At 37.4% G+C, this 16,586-nt stretch overlaps 1 protein-coding gene across 1 annotated transcript in view; it reads left to right on the plus strand.

The window, feature by feature from the left end:
- The window catches only part of NPSR1 (neuropeptide S receptor 1), a 763,169-nt gene that overhangs the window by 556,191 nt on the left and 190,392 nt on the right, over positions 1-16,586 (plus strand). The window contains exon 6 of the mRNA XM_053715773.1: positions 1,058-1,134. Within this exon, the coding sequence (XP_053571748.1) occupies positions 1,058-1,134 (77 nt within the window). The remainder of the gene's footprint in view (positions 1-1,057; positions 1,135-16,586) is intronic.

Genomic DNA, 16,586 nt, shown 5'->3' on the forward strand with positions numbered 1-16,586 from the left:
ATTGACATTTTTTGGAAATTATATCCCCTTCATCATATATAGACTAGCATTTTAATTTTAACATTTTAGAATATAAAAATCAAACCAAAGATGTAGGCAGAGAATAGTGTGAAAAATAATAATTTTTAATATTTTAATAAAAAAAAACCCAACAATATTAATAAAAAAGAATTATTCTGGATTTGGGTTTTTACCTGTATCTACATTGTTAATTTTTAAATTTCAGAAACCACAAACTAAATGCGTATAATTAACTGCAAATAAAATATTTTGTGGATTTATCATTCACATCACAGGTTGATGGGCTTGTATGTTGGATGATCTCTTTTAATAAAGTGTAGTGATGCTAATAAATGACTAGCAATTAACCTGCTTTCAAAACTATAGAGATATGTGTGTAGATCTCTCTACAGGATTTGAACAGAGGCATTATGGGTATAGTGGGCATCTGTGTTTGTTGGATTTGGCTAAATTATTAATATCTTATTATATTTTATTAACTTTAGTAGATTGAGCAGGAAGTATTTTTATCTGTGTTTTGATGTTGCTACCTAATGTTATCGAATAAAGCGGGAGTAATCACAGGGTGCAAACCTGATGTTACTTTTGACATTTTTGGGGTACTTGAAAAATATTGACCTGGGTTTATCAAGTTTTTGCAGCTGTTGAATTTGCTAAGTAAAAAATTGCCCTGTAAAAATATTATGAATTTGGATTGTGATCAGAAAAACAGGACTGGCATACGTTAAGTACAGGGCCATTTTTAACTGAACGATAATGAAAAAAATTGCTGCTGATAAAACATGGCTAATTATGAAAAGATCAACATCAAAAATGTCTTTTATGGCAGCCATTAACATTCTGATAACTATTAAATGATAGATTGAGATCAACCTCTAAGTTCTTCCCACATCTTCTTTTGTGATTACAAATAACAATTTTGAGAAAAATGATATATTGAGAAGAAACATTGTTATATTTGAGACAGGACTAATTTTCAAACTGAGCATTAATATGTATAAATGCTAATTATATTCACCTCTCTTTCCATTGCCAGCGTAATTTACTTCATCGTTATACGTACAATATGGGCAAAGAGCAAAGCACATGCTGTGATAGTTTCTAACTGCAGCGGTGAGTATAGTTTTTTTCCATCCCATAATTCTCAGGTGCTTTATAATACTATTTACAATAAAAATGTATTTATATAGACTAGTATGTTTGTGTTTTGCAAACTCTGTTCATGTTATGTTATCCTGATCTTACCATGCTCTAGCTGTATGGGAACGTACATTTGTTCAATTGGCGGCTCTGTTAAATGCACAAAACAACTATTTAAAAATGTAAGCAAGCAAAATTAGCAGAATGTTTCATACCGTTTCATATCAACAAATATTTTTATATAGAAGCTGAAAAACCTGTTAATTTAACACCATACCGAGTTAAATATTAAATTAAATATGATAGTATATTCATCATTTTCTTTTTTCTCATATTAATACATAATTCTTTATATTTTTGGCTCCCAGAAATGTAAAACTATTAGATTTTTTGTTTGTTTGTTTGTTTATTGTTGCTTTTTCACAAATCAGAAGAGAGAACCAGCCTTTTATATGTATATTTAGAATAAACAATTTTAAACACTACATAGCTTTTGTAGTTATTGTTATTTTATGTGTGTAGCTATGTCTAAGAGAGCTAACAGCAGTCTCAAATCTTCATTCAAGGGAAAAAAAACTGCTTTTCTAACAGAGATTAGACAGCAGGTTTTAGGCACTGGTTTCTCAACAGAAGGCCCTCCTGGTGGGTTGTGACTCTACATAACACTGCTGCATCCTCTGACAGGCCTGCCGCTCCACACATATGGAATACTGGGTGGCAGGCGAAAGTGCCATTGCTCATGCGTGCATGTACACTATGAACACATAGGACTTGCCCTGGACACTGCAGGCAAGTAATTAGGTGATACCAACCACCACTAACACCAATGACTCATTGAACACCAATGACTCATTGAAAGTATATATTTTCTTCCCCCGCTCACACCAATGTATTTAAAAAAAAAAAAGAATATTTATATTTATCTATCTATCTATCTATCTATCTATCTATCTATCTATATATATATATATATATATATATATATACAGTATATATATATATATATATATATATATATATATGTATATATATATATATATATATATATATATATATATAAATACATATATTTATAGATATTAAAATGCATTGGTGTCAATGGGAGAAGACCATATATACTATGAGGCCCTGGACACATCCGACCAAAACTGGACTTGAAGTTCACCTCGTTTGGGAACCAATGGTCTAGGCTATAAAATCTCACATTTACTGGAGATAACACTAGTTATTGCTTGTAGTTATTTCTGCAATTAGCTGATTGCTCAGTATAGAACTAGAATTTTGACCCAAACAAAACCAGTACACTGCACTGGGTCTGTAAGCTTATAGAGAACTGACTGTTAACAGACTCAATCAACTGACAAGAATATTGCTAAATTATTATTGAACTGTTTGAATTTGGATTTTCACCCCCCCCTCCAAATAGTGTAAACCTGAATTGTTTCCTGTTTGCATGTTATTTTTCTGCCTCTAGAGTAATAAATTCAACAGCATTCATTCAGCTGCCTTGTCTATACAGAACATCTCTATTCAAAATAATGGTAAATTGTGCTAAGAGATACATTCCCAAATATTGAAAACAACCTCAAATACAATCAATGACATAATGGCTAAATTGGATACATACATTTCCTTAGAGAAGCTTTATTACAATTTAAATGGAAAACAGGAACATGCCAAAATATTAAAACGAGGCTGGACATCTCTACCACCTTAAAAGAGGATACATTTTCCCATTTATTCATTTTTTTATTATTGAATAACTTTCTCATTTGCTACTTTTATCTTTGCCTCTTCTGCCTATATGTCTTTATGGGAAAAAATACATAGAACATGCCCCTTATTTTGTGGAGTTATAGGTGCTGCTCACAGTGTCTAATTAAACTGTGTAGGTAACAAGTTTTTATCATTTAAGATATTTGATTCTTCTTGAATTTCATGTACAATTAATATACTTTCTTTTACATACATAATTATGTGTTTTGCATGTTTAACAAATGAGTTACATAATATAATAACAGGAGTTTGGACTCTATAGATTTTGATGTGGTTAGTTGTGTATACTTGAATACCTATATCTTAATAGTTTGACAGTATTGCTTAACCCCTTAAGGACCAGCGACGTACAGTGTACGTCTTTCTATTGGGTTTGCGCTACTAATAGCACGGTCTCACTGCCAACGGTGAGGCCGCGCTATTTTTGGTGACTAGAAGGGAGACTATAAAACAAGGAAACCCTTAATTGCCGCAATGGGGTAGCAATAGCGCAGGGCAGGACTCGCATTGTTATAAACAAGGAAACCCTTAATGACCGGCGAGCTTGCGGTAGCAATTAGCACTGAGGAAATTAACCAGAGATCAGTGTTAAAGGGACACTAAACCCAATTTTTTTCTTTCATGATTCAGGTAGACAATACAATCTTAAACAACATTCCAGTTCACTTCTATTATCTAATTTGCTTATTTTTTTAGATATCCTTTGTTGAAGAAATAGCAATGTACTTGGGTGAGCCAATCAACACGAGGCATCTATGTGTACCCACCAATCAGCAGCTACTGAGCCTATCTAGATATGCTTTTCAGCAAAGAATATCATGAGTATGAAGCAAATTAGATAATAGAAGTAAATTAGAAAGTTCTTTAAAATGGCATGTTCTTTCTAAATCATGAAAGAAAAAAAATGGGTTTCATGTCCCTTTAAGGAGATAAAGATATTTGTACATCTTCTCAATCAGAATTCTCTAAATATTTTTTTCACATATGAAATAAGCAATATTGAGGCATCCTTTCTAGATCTACTGATTAGGAAGAGCTTGATTGCAGAAGTCTATAGGAAAGCAATGGCAACAAGCAGCCTTTTACATGCTGATAGCCATCATACTCAAGCATTAAAGGATGGGATTCCGACTGGACAGTTTGTTAGACTTAAAAGAAATTGTTCCACGGAGGCATCATCTGAGAGACATGCAGAGGATATGGTTAGAAGATTTAAAGATAGAAGGTACTCCAATAGGGAATTTAAAAAGGCATGGACAAGACCTAGAGTAATTAATAAGTATAATAACCATTGGGATAAAATCAAATCTATACTACAAAAAAAAACTGGCATATCCTGCAGGCAGATAATTCCCTGGAAGGGATTATTTTTAAATTCCCCCAGATCACAGCCAGAAGAGACCTCAGCCCTAAAGATTGTTTAGTACATAGTGAATTTGAGAGGTGTGTTCCAACAAAAAATTGTTTGGAAGCAAGCCAGTCTAGAGTGGGAAACCACCCCTGTGGGAAATGTGTTTATTGCAATAACAAGGTAAAAACAAATACTTTTTCTATAGATGAAAACCATGTGTTTAAAATCAAACAATGGATTAACTACAATGCCACAGGGGTGGTCTACCTGCTGTACTGTTATTGTCCTCTGTTTTACGTAGGCAAAACAACAAGGGAACTGAAAAAGAGAGCGAGGGAACATCAATATGATATTAAAAAAGTCAACCTAGACAGCCCCATTGGGAGACACTTTGGGAAAAAGCATGAGTCTAAGTATGATTATTTGTCTGTTGTGGGCATTGACCATGTAAAGTCAAGAAGGACAGGGGGGAATACAGACAGACTTCTACTTCAAAAGGAGTCATGGTGGATGTATCCATTGAACACCTTGTCACCAGCGGGTTTAAATGAAAAAAATTTCATGATTAAAGGAGACAACTATGTCAATGTTACTTCTGTGGAAATAATAAGGTAACAATGTGTTCAAAACTTTAACGTTGCAACCACATTCCCAGTGCTATATAAGCTCTGGTAGAAGGAAGGAGTGTCATCTTACGAAGCCCCAAGACAACCCAGAAGGGGGAGGGGTGAAACGCGTCAACATCATTCAGTGGCAACTCAGTTTGTATGCATCTTGGTTTGATGTGTACCGACTTCTTCATTACTTGCTATGGTTTGGTGGCAGGCTTGAATTGCCTTAACGCAGAAATGGTAGTTTGCTAAACACAGCTGATGATTAACAAGGAGTTACAGTAGTAGATGTACGGCGATATTGGAAATCTCAGAACCATTGGGAAGCTGCCTTAGGATTAGTTTTCCTACCTGTTTGCAGGACTGACTTGAACTCTGCAACCATAAGAAACTGTGTCCGTAAGTGAACTGATTATATCAGCTATTTATTTGCCTGGACTGTTGGTATGACTACCCAACATCTGTTTACGAGTGTGCAGTTGCACTAAGAGCACTGGTAGTTGGGAGTCTGTTTTTCTGTGTGGGGCCTTGGAGTCAATCATCCAGGTTGGGCGTGCGCACTAAGAGCCCACCTCAAATTGGGAACTTTTGATACTGTCTCTCCAAGTTTTAGCATGACAGAAATGTATTTATATTTATATATATATATATATATATATATATATAAATATATATATATATATATATATACAGTATCTCACAAAAATGAGTACATCCCTCATATTTTTGTAAATATTTTATTATATCTTTCATGTGACAACACTGTAAATTTACTGTCCCCTCAAAATAACTTAACACACAGCCATTAATGTCTAAACCATTAGCAACAAAAGTGAGTACACCCCTAAGTGGAAATGTCCAAATTCGTCCCAATTAGCCATTTTCCCTACCCGGTGTCATGTGACTCGTTAGGGTCTCAGGTGTGAATGGGGAGCAGGTGTGTTAAATTTGGTGTTATTGCTCTCACACTCTCTCATACTGGTCACTGGAAGTTCAACATGGCACCTCATGACAAAGAACTCTCTGAGGATCTGAAAAAAAGAATAGTTGCTCTACATAAAGATGGCCTAGGCTATTAGAAGATTGCCAAGACCCTGAAACTGAGCTACAGCACGGTGGGCAAGACCGTACAGTGGTTTCACAGGACAGGTTTCACTTTGGTCAATTGACCAAAGAAGTTGAGTGCACATGCTCAGCGTCATATCCAGAGGTTGTCTTTAGGAAATAGACATATGAGTGCTGCCAGCTTTGCTGGAGAGGTTGAAGGGGTGGGGGGTCAGCATGTCGTCCCAGAAGGAAGCCTCTTCTAAAGATGATGCACAAGAAAGCCCATAAACAGTTTGCTGAAGACAAGCAGACTAAGGACATGGATTACTGGAACCATGTCCTGTAGTCTGATGAGACCAAGATACACTTATTTGGTTCAGATGGTGTCAAGCATGTGTGGCGGCAACCAGGTGAGAATTACAAAGACAAGTGTGTCTTGCCTACAGTCAAGCATGGTGGTGGGAGTGTCATGGTCTGGGCCTGCATGAGTGCTGCCGGCACTGGGGAGCTGCAGTTCATTGAGGGAACCATGAATGCCAACATGTAGTTTGACATACTGAAGCAGAGCATGATCCCCTCCCTTCGGAGATTAGGCCACAGGGTAGTATTCCAACATGATAATGACCTCAAACACACCTCCAAGACGACCATTGCCTTGCTAAAGAAGCTGAGGGTAAAGTTGATGGACTGGCTAAGCATGTCTCCAGACCTAAACCCTATTGAGCATTTTTGGATCATCCTCAAACAGAAGGTGGAGGAGCGCAAGGTCTCTAACATCCACCAGCTCCGTGATGTTGTCATGGAGGAGTGGAAGAGGACTCCAGTGGCAACCTGTGAAGCTCTGGTGAACTCCATGCCCAAGAGGGTTAAGGCAGTGCTGGAAAATAATGGTGGCCACACAAAATATTGACACTTTGGGCTCAATTTGGACATTTCCACTTAGGTGTGTACTCACTTTTGTTGCCAACGGTTTAGAAATTAATGGCTGTGTGTTGACTTATTTTGAGGGGACAGCAAATTTACACTGCTATACAGGCTGTACACTCACTACTTTACATTGTAGCAAAGTGTAATTTCTTCAGTGTTGTCACATGAAAAGATATAAAAAAAAAATTTCAAAAATGTGAGGGCAGTACTTACTTTTGTGAGATACTTTTTATATATATATATATATATATATATATATATATATATATATATATATATATATATGTGTGTGTGTGTGTGTATTCTTGATTTAAATTTTAATTTTAATTTTAATGCAGAACGTATATATGTTGTTGTCTGTGGGTTGTTTCACTAAATAAACCTGCTGCTATATTAGCAATAAACCCATTTTTTTGTGCAACCTTTGTCACGCTTTGGCTTTGTATTAATTAACAATTTCTTCTTATGGTATATAATCATATATATTTATATACCTATATATTTACAATCTGTTGCCCATCGCTGCGCGACGTACCCACTTCGCTGCGCTAGTTCTCATGCCGTGTCTCACTTGTTGTTGATATCTGTTGTTGCTATGGCCGCTTCCTGGATGTCACATGCATTGCGTGCACCATCAGCTCAAATTTTACATTATTCACAACATTGCTGTGCGTTACGCATTTTCAGGCACATTTCTGACATCTGTTTGAGCACATCTTGGCCCGCACACTGCGCCGCTTTTGGCACGAACTGACGTCTATCAATAGCATCCTCACTCTGACTTCCTTGCCAAAGTATATGTTCCTTGTGTTAACTAGGGTGCGATTATTCTTGAAAGATTGGACTGTCTACCTGTTGCTTAATAATGCTTTGCCATGTGAACTACTCTGTCTTCCTGCTGCTCTACCTAGTTGCTTTGTTTCCTTCCTCCGGCCTCTCCTATTTTCCTAGTACTCCTTTCCTCTTAGTCCTGGGATTTTCTACTTAACGCTTTTTTACATTCATCTGTAAGTTTAATTCCTAGTAATCTTTTTGCAATAGGTCATAGTATTAGTTTCTATTATTGTGCAACAATTATTCCAAATATCTAGTAATATACTTATTTTCCTTAGATGTGCAACAGAACTTTTGTTCATTAAAATATTTCACAAAAACCTGTCATACAACAATAAAAAGGAATTTGTATTTTTTTGTGGGTTTTTTTAAAATCTATTTTTTCCCCCTAAAGCATTACATAATATAACGTGGAATAAATATATGAATAACCTTTTAGACTGAGCAATTAAAAGTTTAATAAGGGGTTTTAAAAGAGATTGACTCCTTTACAATGAATTTATAAAGTAATTAAAACATTTATTATATGGGAATTTCCCATCACATTTAACACCTTCATGAGAGCTGATTTACACAAGTGCAACTCTTGGCAGGGCCCTCTACCCACTTGTTCCCTATAAATGCTGCTTGGCATAACATACCTATGTTTATAGCGCTGCGAGATCTGTTGGCGCTCTACAAAAAACTGATAATAATAACAATACAATTGTCTAGATCTGCATCCTATTGTACAAATTTTGCATTAATATGTAGTAATTTTGTGCAGCTGCTTCATTTGTATTGCTGTATCACAATTAAATAGTTACTATCAATGAGAACATTCCATTTGTCTGTTACTGAATAGTAGAAGCTCCTTCCAATTGGTCTCTATGGCCTAGATTTAGAGTTTTGTCGGTAACGACCCGCGTAGCTAACGCCGGCTTTTTTCTGGCCGCACCATAAAAATAACTCTGGTATTGAGAGTCCACAAAAAGGCTGCGTTAGGCTCCAAAAAAGGAGCGTAGAGCATTTTTAACGCAGCTTCAACTCTCGATATCAGAGTTGCTTACGCAAGCGGCCAGCCTCAAAAACGTGCTCGTGCACGATTCCCCCATAGGAAACAATGGGGCTGTTTGAGCTGAAAAAAAACCTAACAACTGCAAAAAAGCCGCGTTCAGCTCTTAACGCAGCCCCATTGTTTGCTATGGGGAAACACTTCCTACGTCTGCACCTAACACTCTAACATGTACCCCGAGTCTAAACACCCCTAGCCTTACACTTATTAACCCCTAATCTGCCGCCCCCGCTATCGCTGACCCCTGCATATTATTTTTAACCCCTAATCTGCCGCTCCGTAAACCGCCGCTACTTACATTATCCTTATGTACCCCTAATATGCTGCCCCTAACACCGCCGACCCCTATATTATATTTATTAACCCCTAATCTGCCCCCCTCAACGTCACCTCCACCTGCCTACACTTATTAACCCCTAATCTGCCGAGCGGACCTGAGCGCTACTATAATAAAGTTATTAACCCCTAATCCGCATCACTAACCCTATAATAAATAGTATTAACCCCTAATCTGCCCTCCCTAACATCGCCGACACCTAACTTCAAACATTAACCCCTAATCTGCCGACCGGAGCTCACCGCTACTATAATAAATGTATTAACCCCTAAAGCTAAGTCTAACCCTAACACTAACACCCCCCTAAATTAAATATAATTTTAATCTAACGAAATTAATTAACTCTTATTAAATAAATTATTCCTATTTAAAGCTAAATACTTACCTGTAAAATAAATCCTAATATAGCTACAATATAAATTATAATTACATTGTAGCTATTTTAGGATTAATATTTATTTTACAGGCAACTTTGTAATTATTTTAACCAGGTACAATAGCTATTAAATAGTTAAGAACTATTTAATAGTTACCTAGTTAAAATAATAACAAAATTACCTGTAAAATAAATCCTAACCTAAGTTACAATTAAACCTAACACTATACTATCATTAAATTAATTAAATAAAATACCTACAATTACCTACAATTAAACCTAACACTACACTATCAATAAATAAATTAAATACAATTCCTACAAATAACTACAATGAAATAAACTAACTAAAGTACAAAAAATAAAAAAGAACTAAGTTACAAAAAATAAAAAAATATTTACAAACATAAGAAAAATATTACAACAATTTTAAACTAATTACACCTACTCTAAGCCCCCTAATAAAATAACAAAGACCCCCAAAATAACAAAATGCCCTACCCTATTCTAAATTACTACATTTCAAAGCTCTTTTACCTTACCAGCCCTGAACAGGGCCCTTTGCGGGGCATGCCCCAAGAAATTCAGCTCTTTTGCCTGTAAAAAAAAACATACAATACCCCCCCCCAACATTACAAACCCACCACCCACATACCCCTAATCTAACCCAAACCCCCCTTAAATAAACCTAACACTAAGCCCCTGAAGATCTTCCTACCTTGTCTTCACCCTACCAGGTTCACCGATCCGTCCTGAAGAGCTCCTCCGATGTCCTGATCCAAGCCCAAGCGGGGGGCTGAAGAGGTCCATGATCCGGCTGAAGTCTTCATCCAAGTGGGAGCTGAAGAGGTCCATGATCCGGATGAAGTCTTCATCCAAGCGGGAGCTGAAGAGGTCCATGATCCGGATGAAGTCTTCTATCAACGGCATCTTCAATCTTCTTTCTTCCGGATCCATCTTGCAGACCTCCGACGCGGAACATCCTCTTCTCCCGACGCCTACTAGCTGAATGACGGTTCCTTTAAGGGACGTCATCCAAGATGGCGTCCCTCGAATTCCGATTGGCTGATAGGATTCTATCAGCCAATCGGAATTAAGGTAGGAATATTCTGATTGGCTGATGGAATCAGCCAATCAGAATCAAGTTCAATCCGATTGGCTGATCCAATCAGCCAATCAGATTGAGCTCGCATTCTATTGGCTGTTCCGATCAGCCAATAGAATGCGAGCTCAATCTGATTGGCTGATTGGATCAGCCAATCGGATTGATCTTGATTCTGATTGGCTGATTCCATCAGCCAATCAGAATATTCCTACCTTAATTCCGATTGGCTGATAGAATCCTATCAGCCAATCGGAATTCGAGGGACGCCATCTTGGATGACGTCCCTTAAAGGAACCGTCATTCGGCTAGTAGGCGTCGTGAGAAGAGGATGTTCCGCGTCGGAGGTCTGCAAGATGGATCCGGAAGAAAGAAGATTGAAGATGCCGTTGATAGAAGACTTCATCCGGATCATGGACCTCTTCAGCTCCCGCTTGGATGAAGACTTCATCCGGATCATGGACCTCTTCAGCTCCCGCTTGGATGAAGACTTCAGCCGGATCATGGACCTCTTCAGCCCCCCGCTTGGGCTTGGATCAGGACATCGGAGGAGCTCTTCAGGACAGATCGGTGAACCTGGTAGGGTGAAGACAAGGTAGGAAGATCTTCAGGGGCTTAGTGTTTGGTTTATTTAAGGGGAGTTTGGGTTAGATTAGGGGTATGTGGGTGGTGGGTTGTAATGTTGGGGGGGGGTATTGTATGTTTTTTTTTACAGGCAAAAGAGCTGAATTTCTTGGGGCATGCCCCGCAAAGGGCCCTGTTCAGGGCTGGTAAGGTAAAAGAGCTTTGAAATGTAGTAATTTAGAATAGGGTAGGGCATTTTGTTATTTTGGGGGTCTTTGTTATTTTATTAGGGGGCTTAGAGTAGGTGTAATTAGTTTAAAATTGTTGTAATATTTTTCTTATGTTTGTAAATATTTTTTTATTTTTTGTAACTTAGTTCTTTTTTATTTTTTGTACTTTAGTTAGTTTATTTCATTGTAGTTATTTGTAGGAATTGTATTTCATTTATTTATTGATAGTGTAGTGTTAGGTTTAATTGTAGGTAATTGTAGGTATTTTATTTAATTAATTTAATAATAGTATAGTGTTAGGTTTAATTGTAGATAATTATAGATATTTTATTTAATTAATTTATTGATAGTGTAGTGGTAGGTTTAATTGTAACTTAGGTTAGGATTTATTTTACAGGTAAATTTGTAATTATTTTAAATATTTTAGCTATTAAATAGTTCTTAACTATTAAATAGCTATTGTACCTGGTTAAAATAATTACAAAGTTGCCTGTAAAATAAATATTAATCCTAAAATAGCTACAATGTAATTATTTGTTATATTGTAGCTATATTAGGGTTTATTTTACAGGTAAGTATTTAGCTTTAAATAGGAATAATTTATTTAATAAGAGTTAATTCATTTCGTTAGATTAAAATTATATTTAACTTAGGGGGGTATTAGTGTTAGGGTTAGATTTAGCTTTAGGGGTTAATACATTTATTAGAATAGCGGTGAGCTCCGGTCGGCAGATTAGGGGTTAATAAGTGTAGATGTCTAACGCTCACTTCAGACACGACTCTAAATACCGGAGTTAGAAAGATCCCATTGAAAAGATAGGATACGCAATTTACGTAAGGGGATCTGCGGTATGGAAAAGTCGCGGCTGAAAAGTGAGCGTTAGACCCTATTTTGAGTGACTCCAAATACCGGAGTTAGCCTAAAACCAGCGTTAGGAGCCTCTAACGCTGGTTTTCACGGCTAACGCCAAACTCCAAATCTAGGCCAGGATATGCAATTTACGTAAGGGGATCTGCGGTATGGAAAAGTCGCGGCTGAAAAGTGAGCGTTAGACCCTATTTTGAGTGACTCCAAATACCGGAGTTAGCCTAAAACCAGCGTTAGGAGCCTCTAACACTGGTTTTCACGGCTAACGCCAAACTCCAAATCTAGGCCTATGATAATCCCAGTTGGAAGCTTCTGACCCCAGCTGCTATAATACAAGCACTTATGTTATATGGGTTTATGATAGTGAGTGCAATATACTGAGTCAGGAATTAACCATTATTAGGTATTGTGCTGCCCTAGGCACTCAAAATTCTGCTGTGCTTTAATTTCTCCCCCCCCCCCACCCCCAGGTTTTAGGCCTTTTTTGTCCAGAATATTTTTTTGCTAATGGATTAATGCTAATTTTTAAAATTTATTTTTTCATGGCATTTTTCAAAGAAAATGTTTACTAGGGCTAGCAAAACACTTGCATACATACAGGCACATACATACACACACAGAGTTATACACATATACATGGATATGTATGACACAGACATTCACAGGCACACACATGTCTATCTATTGCGGCACGATATATACAGTATATATATATATATATATATATATATATATACATATATATATAAACAAACACAGATTTCTTTAAACAATACTTCCCCAAACACAATACTGTGTGCTGAAAGCCAACAGAACTAAAGGCAATAGCTAGCTAAATAAATGAAAGTTTTAGAGTTACCACGTAACCGTAAGCTTCACAAGCACTCTCTTATTATACACCCCTTGAAGGTAAGCCCCTTGGGCAAAATCTCCCATTATATACCTGTATAATACTTGTAAAATCACTGTAAGCTTTTTAGAAATAGAGCCACAAAAATGTGTTGCCCTCTTCCAATCTGCCGCCCTAGGCAAGTGCCTTGTTTGCCTAGACCAAAATACGCCCTGTTGCCTGCTGAAAAGAGATCCAATTTTTTAGTCAGTAATACTTAAGGATTCAAAACTGTTCTCTTTTATACTTAATACTACTCATTATCTTGCGTACATATACTTAACTAAGCCTTTTTTTCCACTCATTAATCCATACCAGCTTACAATAAAAAAATGAGAAGGCTTATTGATCCAGTCAAAATAAATTTATAATTAATTATGCATTAGTTGGCTTTATGAAAATCACTTTAATATTGACAGATACAATGTCATTTTTCAGCACATATTTAATATTTGCTTTCTTATATTTTATGTATGCGTTTATTGATCTATGTACCTTAATTGAAATATTTTTATTCTGAATACGTTATTGCATTTTATTTGAATACAAAGTAGCTTATGTATTAACTGATCTATGGTAGGCTTGGCCAACCCTGGGGACACAAATATGCTTTCCAGTCCTTTCTTACAGCCCTGCACATCTCAGAAAAAGATATATATTTTTTTCGAACAGAGAAAACGCTTTCATTATATTGCTGTTGAAGCTGGAAAATTTATGATAATGAATATATAGAAAACTGGAAGAGATCCAGAGTATGCGTTGGTATCAAATTACCATGCAGACACTGGCACTTAAAGGGCCACTAAAACCAAAATCTTTCTTTCATGATTCAGATAGAACATACAAATTTAAACAACTTTACAATTTACTTCAATTATTTATTTTGCGTCATTTTTTAGATATCCTTATTTGAAGAAAAAGCAATGAACATGGGTGAGCCAATCACATGAGGCTTCTATGTGCAGCAACCAATCAGCAGCTACTGAGCATATCTAGATATGCTTTTCAGCAAAGAATATCAAGAGAATAAAACAAATTAGATAATAGAAGTAAATTAGAAAGATGTTTAAAAGTGCATTCTCTTTCTAAATCATGAAAGAAAAAATGTGGGTTTCATGTCCCTTTAAAGGGACAGTCAACACCATAATTGTTGTTGTTTAAAAAGAAAGATAATCCCTTTTTTCTTCCTAATGGGAAAGAGTCCACAGCCGCATTCATTACTTATGGGAAATAAGAACCTGGCCACCAGGAGGAGGCAAAGACCCACGCCACCAGTCAAAGGCTTAAATACTTCTCCTATCCCTCAGTCATTCTTTGCCTTTCATCCCAGGAGGTTGGCAGAGAAGTGTCAGAAGTTTGATTTATTTTTAATTTTTTTATTTATACTCTTATTTAATTTTAATATGTCTCTTATGGAGGGTGCTACACTTCGACATGGGACAGGAGTTTTAAGTAGACCTGTTAGCCTCTCGTGGAGGGCCTGGGCGAAAGTTAGAGTCCGGAGGTGCAGATGCAGATCCCAGGTGTAATAGCTTGTGGATGCTTACCACCGTATGAAAGAAAATAAACTTCAAGTGTGCAATACTTTAGTTTGATATAAACATTATTTAAAGGGACAGTCAAGTCGAAAAAAAACTTTCATGATTTAAATAGGGAATGTAATTTTAAACAACTTTCCAATTTACTTTTATCACCAATTTTGCTTTGTTCTCTTGGTATTCTTAGTTGAAAGCTAATTCTAGGAGGTTCATATGCTAATTTCTTAGACCTTGAAGACTGCCTCTAATCTGAATGCATTTAGACCACTAGAGGGCATTAGTTCATGTGTTTCATATAGATAACATTGAGCTCATGCACGTGAAGTTACCGTGGAGTGAGCACTGATTGGCTAAAAAACTATTCTGTCAAAAGAACTGAGATAAGGGGCAGTTTGCAGAGGCTTAGATACAAGGTAATCACAGAGGTAAAAAGTGTATTTATATAACTGTGTTGGTTATGCAAAACTGGGGAATGGTTAATAACATAAATTATGCTTACCTGATAATTTCCTTTTTTCGCGTGGGAAAGATTCCACAGCTGCATTCATTACTTATGGGAAATAAGAACGTGGCCACCAGGAGGAGGCAAAGACCCACCAGCCAAAGGCTTAAATACTCCTCCCACTTCTCCTATCCCTCAGTCATTCTTTGCCTTTCGTCCCAGGAGGTTGGCAGAGAAGTGTCAGAAGTTTGTTTTATGTTTTTATTTATACTCTTATTTAATTTTAATATGTCTCTTATGGAGGGTGCTACCCTTCGACATGGGACAGGAGTTTTAAGTAGTCCTGTTAGCCTCTCTTGGAGGACCTGGGCGAAAGTTAGAGTCCGGAGATGCAGTGGGAGCTTCCCCTGCGACACCATCCCGACTCTATAAAACAGCTCCTTTCAGCACTTGGAGTTGTCGAACTTCGCTTTGCTACCTGCTGTCTTCTCTAGAATCCATGACGGTGGCACTGCTACTATTTGTCACACTTGAAGGGTCGTGTTCCTGTTCCACGGCGTAGATTCCGGTGAGATCGTTTCATTTTATTACATTGTCTGTAATGTGATTTATTATGACAGTATAGTATGGGCCTTGCTGAGGCACCTTCAGTACAGATCTTGGAATCAAGGGATATTTCCTCCTTAGGGTGGATTGGTGAACTGGGAAGGGGAATCTTATCATGTTTCTTATGTGATTCAACCTGCGTTGGGTATGTGTGTACGGGCTCTGAAGCTGAGGCATGTAGAGTTACTTTATGCGGTGCATAGTGTTTTTTTCAGGGATTAAAAACCTTCGGGTTATGGGTATATGCCTGTTTGTTTAGACTTGGTTATCCTTTTATGTTGGCCTAGTTTTGCCACCTTTCGGTGGCGCGCTTTTTGGATTTTGCGGGGCATCTGCTGACCATGCGTGTTTAAGCTTGGGCGGGGTTTCTTCTCCTTCCGCATTCCTGACCGGGTGGCGATGGAGGAAAGAGTCTGCTCCGCTGAGATCTGGTCATAGGAGGTGGTGAGTTCCCCAGCCATTGTGTGTCAGGTGCCAGTCATTTTTTTCCAATAATTTGCATTTTATAATAGTCCTAGCCATGGAGGATTCTGATGCTGGGACTATTATCTTATCAGATTATGAGTCGTCCTCGGATGAGGATTGTCATTTGACCCCATTGTCGCAAGTCTACCACTCTTGTCTCTTGTGCCTGCATGGTTTACCGGGTCCCTCTGGCTCAGGGGAACCTTGGGTATACTGAGCCATCGGCCTCCGGGGGTTCTGTTCCTCAGGAGGCGCCTTCCCAATTGCACACTCCTTTTGCTTTCGTAGGTGACCCTGACTTTGATGTCTCCTTCACACAGGGTAGATTGTTTCCCCCGGAGATGGCGGGACATTTTTGTTTTAATATTTTATTGGCGCTGATTCGTCTGCAAGATCCCAAGGTTTCCT

The sequence above is a fragment of the Bombina bombina genome, chromosome 5, assembly GCF_027579735.1.
Source record: "Bombina bombina isolate aBomBom1 chromosome 5, aBomBom1.pri, whole genome shotgun sequence".
Taxonomy (NCBI): domain Eukaryota; kingdom Metazoa; phylum Chordata; class Amphibia; order Anura; family Bombinatoridae; genus Bombina; species Bombina bombina.